This window comes from Hipposideros armiger, unplaced genomic scaffold (assembly GCF_001890085.2).
Source record: "Hipposideros armiger isolate ML-2016 unplaced genomic scaffold, ASM189008v1 scaffold_29, whole genome shotgun sequence".
Lineage (NCBI taxonomy): Eukaryota > Metazoa > Chordata > Mammalia > Chiroptera > Hipposideridae > Hipposideros > Hipposideros armiger.
In genome coordinates, this window is record NW_017731379.1 from 4764008 (window position 1) to 4776340 (window position 12333).

General features: G+C 38.8%; 1 protein-coding gene and 1 long non-coding RNA gene across 3 annotated transcripts in view; one reads left to right on the plus strand and one right to left on the minus strand.

The window, feature by feature from the left end:
• Window positions 1-5604, plus strand: part of LOC109379813 (uncharacterized) — a 17019-nt gene extending 11415 nt beyond the window's left edge. The window contains exon 4 of the long non-coding RNA XR_002123278.1: window positions 5576-5604. This is a non-coding gene — a long non-coding RNA (uncharacterized LOC109379813). The remainder of the gene's footprint in view (window positions 1-5575) is intronic.
• Window positions 1-12333, minus strand: part of PPM1D (protein phosphatase, Mg2+/Mn2+ dependent 1D) — a 47246-nt gene that overhangs the window by 10272 nt on the left and 24641 nt on the right. For both annotated transcript variants that reach the window (XM_019636760.1, XM_019636762.1), the window contains exon 4: window positions 781-971. In XM_019636760.1, coding sequence (XP_019492305.1) covers window positions 781-971 — 191 coding nt within the window. The remainder of the gene's footprint in view (window positions 1-780; window positions 972-12333) is intronic.

Sequence of the window (12333 nt, forward strand, 5' to 3'; positions counted from 1 at the left end):
AAAAAAAAAAAATCTTAAAAACTTGTTCATGAATGTTTTAGCAATGTCATTCATAATAGCCAAAAACAGACATATCCCAAATATCTATCAATTGAAAAATGGATGGATAAATAAAATGCCGTATTTCCATCAATGAAAAATTATTCAGTTATAAAAAAGGAGTAAAATACAGACAGAAATAACATGAATGAACCCTGAACACATGCTCAAGTGAAAGAAGTCAGACACAAAGGCCACATACTTTATGATCTCATTTATATGAAATATCCAAAAACAGGCAAATAAGAGACAGAAAGAGTAGAGGGTGCCAGGGGGCAGGGGCAGTAGGAGATAGTGAGCAGTTGCTGATGGTTAGGGGTTGGTTTTGTGTGTGTCTGGGAGGTGGGAGGGAGGAGGGAGCAATGATGAAAATGTTCTGGGATTAGACAGTGGTGATAGTTACACAACTTTGAGAATATACTAAGAACCACTGAATTATATGCTTTAAAGGGGTAAATTTTATGGTGTGTGAATTACAAAAGGATTGGCGAGGTTTCATTCGCCAGAAGTCAAGGGCTGTTCATAACGAAGCCAGTGGTTATATGTTTTGTTATCTAGTTTCATTTATTTATTTCCTGCCTCATTCCCCTAATGAGCTGCAAGATCTATGTTTTACTTCTAGAGACAGGCAAATGCAAAAATCTACTTAAGGTGAACATCCTTAGTTTATATTCAAGACCCCGAGAAAAGTACCAGAACAACATGTACACAATAATATCAAATTATTGAGTCACTCCTCACCATCAAGTATTTTTTCTCCTCTTGGTCCTGGCACATTGAGATGGCATCTTGAGGTGGAATCATATTCCAAAGTCCATCACTCCCCAAGATAATATACTTGTGCTTCTGGGGATCAAGAGTGTGGACACTTGTGTCTGGTTCAGGTGATACCACAAACTCACCACTGAAGAAATCATAGCTCCACAAATCACCTAGGGGGCAGGGAGCAAAAGAAGCAAAAAGTATTATTTCCAAGCTAGTAGTATCACATCAACAGATTAAAGGAGAAAATCAACATGTTCATTTCAATAGGTGCAGAAAAGTGTCTGATAATATTCAAAATCCACTGATATAATATTAAAAAAGAAAAAAAACACTTCCTAGCAAACTAGAGATAAACTAGAGATAACTTAACCTGATAAAAGTGTGCCTTCTATACCACTTCTCTTCCACTACTACACTGGAGGTCCTGTCCAACACAGTAAGATAATGAAATAGAAACTATAAAAATTTAAACAATTCTATTTACAGTGAATCAAATGTAAGTTACTTAGAAATAAATTGAATAAAAGGTGCCTAAGTCTTTGATGAGCAAGGTTATACAATTAGATTCATTAAAAAAGACTATCTGAATAAATGGAGAAATAAACTATATTGATAGATAGGAAGACTTAATACTATAAATATGCTACTTCTTCCAAAAATAACCTATAGAGTCAATGTAATTCAAGCCAAAACTCCAAAAGGATTTTTGTAGAATTTGACTAGCTGATTCTGAACTGTGTAAGGAAAAGCAAAGAGCTAAGATTCAACAAGATAATTATGAAGATAAGATGGGAGGACTTGCTCTACAGAGTCCTAGTGGCTATCTGAAATCCTCCTGCTAACCCCTAGACCAAGAAAGTACCAACATCAAAACATAACCAACCATATGACCAGTCTTTGGAGATAAGAGTTCACCACCCTTCAGTGAGCCAGAAAAAAGGTTATCCTCCTTCTTGATTAGCTCCACATAAAACAATGCCTCAACCTCTGCCCTTTAGACCTATTAAATATAAACTTCAAAATATTCAACAGAAAAAAACTTTTTGTTGACTCAAACTATCAAAAAGATCAATAAAACTGAAATAGAAAAAATTTTTTATTGAAACCATCTACTTTTCTGTGATACATAAGACAAGGTAAGTAAGTACAACAACATAAACCTTTTTTTTGCTCCCAAAAATTGGGGAAGGAGACAGAATACATAAATTTTTGCCTCTTTTGTTTGTTGTCAAGTACTTTGGGGAAAGACCTAAATTAAAAGCAAACAGCTTTTGCAAAAGAAGGTAAATAGTTTTTCACCCCTTTCAGCAGGTCTGACTTTTTGTTCAAGAGGAAGCTCTTTGTCCTTTCCCTTCCTTATTTAAACTTCTCCATTACCTCTCATCAGAAATACTGGTCAATTCAAACATGCTTGGAGTCCAAGGAAAGAATAACTCAAATCAATTACTCCACTCTAACATAGCAAACTTCACTGCTAAACCAGCCTCTTGAAAGGGACAACTGGTCCTTCAGAGGAGCAAAAGAGAACACATGAAACCACTAAAAGCCAATTATAGCCCAGGTCAGCTCATACAGACACAGTGACCTCTTTGTACCAGTAAAACAAAACCCCCTGGTTGATGAAATTATAAAAATGAACATGGAAATAGTTAAGATAAATACTAAGGTAGCAATTATAGAGTTCATAAATGTTGATTAAAACTTTCAAGAGCAGTTTCTTTCCATTATTTGGAATTAATATTGCCACTCCAAGCAAGAAAATAAATTTATATAAAGCAGAATCTCTAATATGTCTAAACTTAACATCTAGGTGAAAAAAGAAATTCCAACTTTCAATCTAATGCAGATTATATGACCTTGAAGAAGGATCACAATTTCTCATGTTATAAACATTAATATCTTTATGAATTTGAAAATATTTTAAAATAAGTGTTAAATAGGTAATATATTAATATGGCACAAAACCCAAGATACAAAAGGGTATATACAATGAAAAATCTCCCTTCACATCCCTGTCCTTACCAGTTCTCCACTTAGGGAACAACTACTGTTCCTTCTATAGATATCTAGATCTGTAGATATATATACAAGCATACTTGTATATATATACACCCCTTTGGCAAAATTACCCTCTTAAGCTTACAATTATTCTTTTACTGACAATTCCTAAATCACTAGTTCCCAGTATCTTGCCAAACTCTTTCTTTCTCTCTCACTAAGCCAAAATACATTTCAAGAAAGTCTCATTTCACCTAGCTTAAATTTCTGAAACTGAGTTTTAACTGGGATTGCATCAAACCTACAGATTATCAACATCATATCTCCCAATCCAAGAACATGGTGTATCTCTATTTATTTAGGTCTTGATTTCTTTCATCAATGTTTTATAGTTTTCAACATACAAACCTTGAACATATTAAATTATACCTAAGTGTTTATGTATTTGGTACAGTTATAGATAATGCTTTTTTCAATTTCAATTTTGAATTATTCATTTCTAGTACATAAAAATATAATTGACTGTGTATGTTGAATTTGGATCTTGTGACCTTGCTGAATTCACTTACTAAGTCTAGCAGCTTTTTGGAAGATTCTTTGAGATTTTCTATGTAATGTTACCATTTGTGGATAGAGGTGGTTTTATTTGCTGAACCACTTGAGTGAGATTAGGCTGTGGACATCAAGACACTTCATCTCTAAGTATTAAAATTTCAGCATTTATCTCCTAAGCATAAGGATGTTCATCTATCTATATAACTACACTCAGGAGATTTCATATTGATCCAATACTGTGTAATATAAAATCCCTTCACATTCCCCCAGTTGTCCCAATAATGCTTTTTTAATATCCAGGATCCACTCAAGGATCATTCATTGCATTTAGTTGTCATATTTTTTTTTTAGTTGTTTTTAGCCCAGAACAATTCTCTAGGTTCTTTGGTTTGTTTTTCTCATTCATGACACTGACAATTGTGAAGAGTCCAGGTCAGATGTTTTGTCGAGTGATCCTTAATTTAGATTTGTTTCCTCGTGTTCCTCATGCTAGATATAAGGGTTTGTGTTCAGGTTAAACTTTTTGGGGGCCAGAACACTACATTGCTGAAGTCATGTCCTCCTCCGTTTATCATATTACAAAGCACAATATGTCAGTTTGTCCCATTATTGGCAATGCCATGCTTGATTATTTGGTTCAAGTGCTGTCTACCAGTATGTAAAGGTGAACTTTGCCTTTTGTAATTGATAAATAATCTGTATGGTGATAGTTTGAGACTGTGTGAAATACCCTGTACTCCACCAAAATATGCCGCATTTTAGCAAAAATATAGTTCGAGTGTTCTTTTTTTTAAGATTTTATTGGGGAATTGGGGGGAGGGGAATAGCATTGGGAATCGGGGAAGAGGAACAGACAGGTAGACAAGTTGTTTTGTTCTTCAGTAGAGTTGTGTAGGATATTGCTTCACTGGCCCAAGCTGGCACCATCACTGTGCTCTTCCCGGTTGAGGCAGATCAGTCGCCAGTCTCTGGATGGCCGCTCACTGCGGCTGCTGGCCGCTCATGCTGGCTGCTGGCTACACACGGTAGCTTACGGCAGCCGACTGCAGCAGGGGACTGCAGCCTACGCCGTCGCCGGCGACCCACAGCAGCCCAGCTCCAGGTCGAGCTGTTGTTCTGCATCTTAGCTGTAGAGGGCAGTGTCACTGGCCCTCATATGTGGGATCCGAACCGGGGCCCTCTGGCATCCCAAGCCAGTTCTTAACCAACGTGCCACTCGGCCGGCCCTCGAGTGTTCTAATTCTATCATCAGTTTACAACCATCACAGTAATGATTGGATTCACTGATGATAGAATTAGAACACTCTTAACTATATTTATTAGTTGTCTTTTCTTTCTTTTTTTTTTTTAAGATTTTATTGGGGAATTGGGGGAAGGGGAACAGACAAGTTGCTGTTGTTTTGTTCTTCAGTCTAGTTGTGGAGGATGTTGCTTCACTGGCCCAAGCTGGCACCATCATTGCGCTCTTCCTGGACGAGGCAGATCAGTCGCCGGCTTCTGGACAGCTACTCACGGCAGCTGTTGGCCATTCACGCTGGCTGCTGGCTACACACGGTAGCCCATGGCAACCCACTGCAGCAGGGGCTGCAGCCTATGCCGTCGCCTCACAGCAACCCAGCTCCAGGTTGAGCTGTTGTTCAGCATCTTAGCTGTGGAGGGCAGTGTCACTGGCCCTCATATGTGGGATCCAAACCGGGGCCCTCTGGCATCCCAAGCCAGCTCTTAACCAACGCGCCACTCGGCCGGCCCTAGTTGTCTTCTCTTAAAAAGAGCTTTCCATTCCTCTAGTTCTTTATAATCTTTTTAGTATCAGCATGGACTCATGAATTCTTTTTTCCCCCTCAATGTTATAACTTATTCCTGTTATTGTTTTGATGCTCAAGTTGCTTTAAATTTGCCAGTGAAAGTACTCAGAACTTGAATTTTTAACAAATTCGCCAGATGATTCATATCTATAGCCAGGTTTAGGAACATATGATATACCAAGTTCTCTTATTCTATCAGCTCATGGAATCTACACAACATGGCTTTACCTAAAATCAAATTAATAAGATCAAAATTGGGCCTTAAACTAAATGTTTTATTATTGGCCTAGTGTTTGTATACCAAAATAGGCCCACAGAATGCCATGCCTATACACACAATGGGAGGGGCCCTCAGGCATTGGGGCAGGCGTTGTTGGTTGTCTGTGCAATGGCCATTTCCCGTTTGTCTTCAGTAGGAGCAACTGGAAGAACACCAGAGGAGAAAGGGGCCTTTCTTCTGGTTTCAGTATGTTCTCCGCTTGTTCCTGTGGCACAAGGCAGCTAGCTGGCCAGTGCGCAGGACACCCAGTGGCCCCGACCCGCAGTGAATTTCAGCACCTACCCCTCTCTGGGTGGCTTCTCATGGAGAACATCCCAGCAACTGTTGCCTCACTAATCCATCTCAAAACTGCAACCAAAATAATCTCTTTAAAACACAAATTTAAGATGGATGGTGGTAATGACTGCACAACAATGTAATTAATATACTTAATATTACTGAACTGTACACTCAAAATGGTAAAGATAGTAAATTTTATGTTATATGTACTTTGTTATAATTTAAAAAACACAAATCTAGTTAATATGTTTCCCAATCCAACTCTGCAATAGCTTACTCTTGTTCTTAAACTACAGACACAACTCTTAACGAGACTATAAAATGCACATTTTCTCATTTTATCTATGCCCCTTATTCCTATTATCTCTGTTCCAGCTACACTGGCCTTCATCAAAGTCCCTTATATTCGCCATGCTTCCTCCTATCACAGAGCTGTTCACAAATGCAGTTCCTATGCCTAGAACACACTGTCTTCCTCACTTAACTTCTAGTAATTCTTCAGACCTCAGCTCAAACATTACTCTTCCGGCCTGTTCAGCTAGGTAAAATACCCCTATTTAAGGTTCTCTTTAGCACACATACAAGTATTTAAGAGTTGTAATTTTTAAGTTCTTTTGTGATCATTTTATGAATGCCTCTCCCCTTCTCTAAACTATAAGCTTCCATGAGAGGAAAGACCATGTGCTTGGCACATACTGCACTCAATAAATTTCTGTTCAAAGAATAAATGATTTGCAAGACTCACATGCAATTCCATTAGGCAGCCACTAGAAGGCACCTTTGCTACATTTGTATTGAAGTAACTTATCAGCACCTAAATGCTACCAATTTTTATAAGCAAACTTCTTTCTTTCACAAAAAAACTAGAAGAAAAATGACTATAAACCATAATAATGGTGTTAAATACTATCATTTAATTTACCATGGGCCAATAAGTATTATCTTTCAAGAAGTTAAAAAGAAAACTAGAACCATTATTTCTTTAAAAAGTTTTTTCCCGAAGTGCCAGAATAAAGACTGAAAAAGTAATGTGGCAGAACATTTTTTAGCTTAAATGTTCAAATCTAAAAGGTATTATTATTTTGAGGAGAAAATGTGATAGAAAGTAAAATGAGAAAAAACAGTAGCTATTTTTTTCATTATTAAATTTCATCTCTCCCACATGAATCTTTTTATATCAAAATTTATTCATTTTCATATATTTGTTTACAAAATTATGTTACAGTGTTGTAGGACATTACTATAGCAATTGTCTCTTATCTCCTACATGGAGTTTTCACTGTTCTAGTGGATCTTTCCCATCAACTGCTATTATTTCTTCCCTTTTTAAAGTAACAGCAGCAAGCCCCCTCTTGACCCTGTACTTTCTGCTCCCACTAAAAGCCCCATTTCTGTCCTTCGCTATATAATGAAACACCTAGGAAGAGTGTCTAAACTTGCTATTTCAAATTTTCCTCCTCTTGCTCTTTCTTGAACCAATTCCAATAATGACTGTGGTTTCACAATCCCACTAAAACATACTCTGTCAAGGTCACTAATGACCTCCACATCGCTAAACCCAATGGTCACTTCTCAGTCTTCCCTTACCTAAACTATCAGCGGTGTTTTAAAAACTTACCATTTTTAAAAAATATATAAATTATAATTGACATATAACAAAATACCTCCTTGAAACACTTTCTTCACTTAGCTTTCAGTATACTCGCTTCTGAATTTCCTTGTTTCACTTGCCACTCTTTCTTAGTCTTGTTTTGTTCCTCTATTAATGCTCCCACCTCTTAAGAGTGACAGTACTCTGGGTTTAGTAATTGGACCAAAAGTGACTATTCTCACTTTTCTATCTACACCCAATCTCTTCTTGATGACCTCAAGTCACAAGCTTTTGAACACCATCTCTATGCCACTGGCTCCCAATTGGTATCTCCAGCCTAGACCTCACCGGAAACCAACTGACATCACCACTTAACTAACATCTAATAAGTACCTCTAAAGTACCGTAACTTGCCCAAAACTGAACTCCTGACTTTCCCTTAAAAACAATGTACCAGTCTTTGCTATATCAATTAGTGGCAACTCCCAGCCTTTCAAGCTGCTCAGTTAAAAAACAAACATGGAAAAAACAAACAAACCCATAAGTAATAAGGTCATTTGCATTTGTTGTTCCTTCTGCCTAAATTCTCTTGCCCCAGACATTCACAGGTCTCAGTGGCTCATCTCTACTCAAATGTCATCTTTTCAGACCTCCTCTGACCATCCCATTTAAAATTATACCCTACCCCACAACATTCTCTGCTCTATTTTTCATGGTAGCACTTTTCACTATAAACACAATATATATTCTACTTATTTACTTTACTTTATCATCTGTTTCCCCTTACTAGAAAGAGAAAGTTCCATTGGTCTGGGAATTTTTTACCGTTTTGCTTATTGCAGAATCTCCAGGACCTAGAACAGTATCTGGCACATTAACAGGCATTTAATAAATATTTGCTGGATGAATGAACAATCATGAAGAAGTGGTAACTCTGTGTGTGGTTTTAAAATATGTGCACAAATTCTTATCACTCTTTTTTTTAAAAAGTAGAGCTTAATTTCCCTCCACTTAAGGAGGGCCAGACTTAGTGACTCAGTGCTAACAAATAAATTACTGAGGAAGTGATGATGTGTGACTATGACACTAGATAATAAAACACATTGGCTACCACCTCACTCCCCCTTGGAGCACTCATTCTGGGGAGGCTAGCTGCCATCTCATGAAGATACATCAAACAGCCCTACCATGAGGCCAACAGGGCAAGGGACTGAGGCCTCCCGCCAAAAGCTATGTGAGTAAGCCATCCTAAAAAGTAAATGTCCAACCCCATTCAAGCTTTCAGATCACAGCCATAGCTGACATCTTGACTGCAACCACGTGAGAGACCCTGGGCCAGAAGCACCTAGCTAAGCCATTCACGGGTTCCTGAGTCACAGAAACCATGTGAGATAACAAATGTTTTAAATTGCTAAGTTTGAGAGTATTCTGTTAGACAGCAATAGACAATACAGTGGTATTTTAATAACCTGGCATAATCACTTTGGGGAGAAATTCAGCAGTATCTAATAATGCTAAAGATGTATATATCTATGAACTACTTAGTTTTCCAAATGGTATGCCCTCGATGGGCTGAGTGTGACCTTGGTTCAGCAGGGTGGGACCTGAATGGCTAGAGCCTTTAGGCCACTTACCACCAACTTTAAGTAGTCGCCTCTTTTTACTGAAGAAATATTATCGTTTTGTATGTGTGTCATGGTATTTTAAAAGTTGGTGAGTAATGTATTATGACCTAGCAATTCCACTTCTAGTTATGTACCTTAAAGCCATCTCATATATATATACAAGGAGATATTTATTTCAGCATTTTTCATAATAGCAAATGCATGGATATAACCTAATGGCCACCAATACCTTGTTCTTTTTCATATGAAATGCTATGAAAGCAGATGTCTCCCAAATTATGTTCTGAACTTAAGTCTAGTACATTATTCCTATTAAATTTCATATTATTACTGTAAGGATATTTTTAGAAACATTCTATTTGGAGATCATTTCAAATTCACAAAGTTACTAAAATAAAAATAAGACAAAGAACATATATTCTTGGGCCAGCCGAGTGGCGTGTTGGTTAAGAACTGGCCTGGGACGACAGAGGGCCCCGGTTCAGATTCCACATATGAGGGACAGTGACACTGCCCTCTACAGCTAAGATGGTGAACGGCAGCTTGACCTGGGGCTGGTCTGCCGTGGGTCACCGGCGACAGCGTAGGCTGCAGCTCTTGCTGCAGTGGGCTGCCATGGGCTACCGTGTGTAGCCAGCAGCCAGTGTGAGTGGCCAGCAGCCGCAGTGAGCGGCCGTCCAGAGGCTGGCGACTGATCTACCTCGCCCGGGAAGAGTGCTATGATGGTGCCAGCCTGGGCCAGTGAAGCAACATCCTCCACAACTAGACTGAAGAACAAAACGACAGCAACTTGTCTGTTCCCCTTCCCCTGATTCCCCAGTGCTGTTCCCCTTCCCCAATTCCCCATAAAATCTTTTTAAAAAGAACATATTTTCTTTACCCAGATTCACCTATTGTTGACATTGACATCTTATTCCATTTACTTTGTGTTCTAGCTACATATATATAAACATTTGCATATGCATGTGTGTGTATAAAAAATATTTTAAATCATGGCCCCTTACCCCTAAATACTTACACTTGCATTTTCTAAGAATAAGGATATTCTTTTCTGCAACCACAGCAGAGTTATCAGCTTCATAAATTTACACTAATACCTACCTACGCTACCATCTACCATCCACATTCCAAATTACCATATGGCCTAATGTCCTTTTTAGGATCCAGCCTAGGAACAAGAATAGCATTTACTTGTAACATTTCTTTAGCCTCCTTTAATCTTGATTGAGGTTACACATTCTTGGCCAGAGTACTACAATACATAGGGGATATTGTGTCTCCCTCAGCATATCACACATCTGGAAGCACACAATGTCCAACTATGCCTCATTAGTGCTGCTGATTCTGAGCATCCAGTCAGGGTGTTGTCTGATGTCTCTACTTGCTAATTACTATTTTTACTCTCTAACAACTAAAAGCAATCTGTGGGGAAACACTTTAAAATAATGCTAACATCCTGCTGCCTAAGCACTTTTGAATATTTGTGTAATATACAAAATTGAGGACTATAGATTCTAATTCTTTCTCCAGATAGTTAATGAAAGTTGAAACAAGCTAAGGAAAAAATATAATATCACATCAATAAAGATCTCTCTTGGGCAGGCCAAGTGACTCAGTTGGTTAAGAGTTAGCTTAAGAGCGCAAGCTCTGAGCAACAGGGCCGCTAGTTCGATTCCCACATGGGCCAGTGAGCTGCGCCTGAGCTGAGCTGCCGCTGATCTGCCAACAGGTGACAGGATGGCTCAGCTAGTGAGAGCACGTGCTCCTAACAACAACATGGCTGTTCGACGGTGGGCTATGCCCACCCTCAATTAAGACTGAACTCAGCACCTTGAGCTGAGCTGCCACCCGGATGGCTCATTGGATAGAGCATGTGCTCTTAACAACAAGGCTGCTGGTTCGACTTCCACATGGATGGTGGCTATGCCCACCTGCAACTAAGACTGAACACAGCACCTTGAGCTTAGAGGCCACGAGCTGCTGATGGGAAGCCAGATAACAACTGGCGCCCTCCACAACGAAGATTGAAGAACTTGGCTGGTCCCCTTCCCAAATTCCCCAACACTGTTCCCTTCCCCCAATTAAAAAAATAATAATAATAAAACATATATATATATATATATCCATATACACACCAATCTATTAATCAATACCTTTGTACTGATTAATACATTCTGCAAAAAAACCTTCTAACGCTGCTATCATTCAGTCTCTTATGTCCCTACCCTAACACCATCCCAAAAGAAACTAACAGAATATGGAACAGAGAAACTTGACCTGGTAGCAGTTCATAAGAAAAACACCTAGAGATTCGAGCTCAATAAGCTAACAAATGTGGTATGATTATTAAAAGCTAGTTAAGAGCCAAATTCTAGGACTCTAATATTAAAAGTACAATGTTCAGGTAGCAGGTAATAAATATTTTCATTGTATTTCAAATTGGTCAGAACACATGTTGCAAAATGTCTATTCTAGAACCACAATTATTGAAGGACACATCCAGAGGAATGTGACAAGAATAATGGATGGTCTAAAATCAGCCTATAGTACATACCAAAAACACATGCTAGTCAATTCTGAATAGGTAAATAAATGACTGTCATTATGCAAAAGGCAAAATAAGTACACTTCCCAGTTTTTGTTTCAGCACACAAAACTAGGATCAATGTCTGAAAGATTCATAATGGCAGATTATAACTCACAATTTTAGCTGTACAATAATGCAAGAGTTTATACTTTGAAACTTTAAAAATTAATGAAGATATTCAAGCATGGGTTGAATTACTTCTTATCAGAATTACTCTAGAGGTTATCTCTGAACTGAGCAGGAATGTCTGAAACAGAAAAAACAGTTGAGTTTCCTGCTCTTTCTGCCAGTCCTTGTTCCTTCTCTTCCTCTATACAATCGCTTAAGGGTTTCAAGGACTACTTGAAATGCTCGGCACACACACTTTATGTATACAAAGTAAACTGGCATCCACTTTTTAAAATTGAAGGTTCACCTTTCTTTTGAACCTGAAGACCTTGCCCTCAGTCCAATGAGCTGAGTTCCCCCATTAAAAACCCCTCTACTCTTTAATATTAATTCCTTGCCTCCAATGCCCTCCTTCAAAGTTCACTAATGTTACAAAGGGCAGTAGTCAACTCAAAATTTGCCATCTACTGGGCCAGCCGAGTGGCACGATGGTTAAGAACTAGCCTGGGACATCAGGGGGCCCCGGTTCGGATCCCACATATGAGGGCCAGTTACACTGCCCTCCACAGCTAAGATGCTGAACAACAGCTCAACCTGGAGCTGGGCTGCCATAAGTTGCCTGCGACGGCGTAGGCTGCAGCCCCTGTGGCAGTGGGTTGCCATGGGCTGCCGTGTGTGGCCAGCAGCCGCAGTGAGCGGCC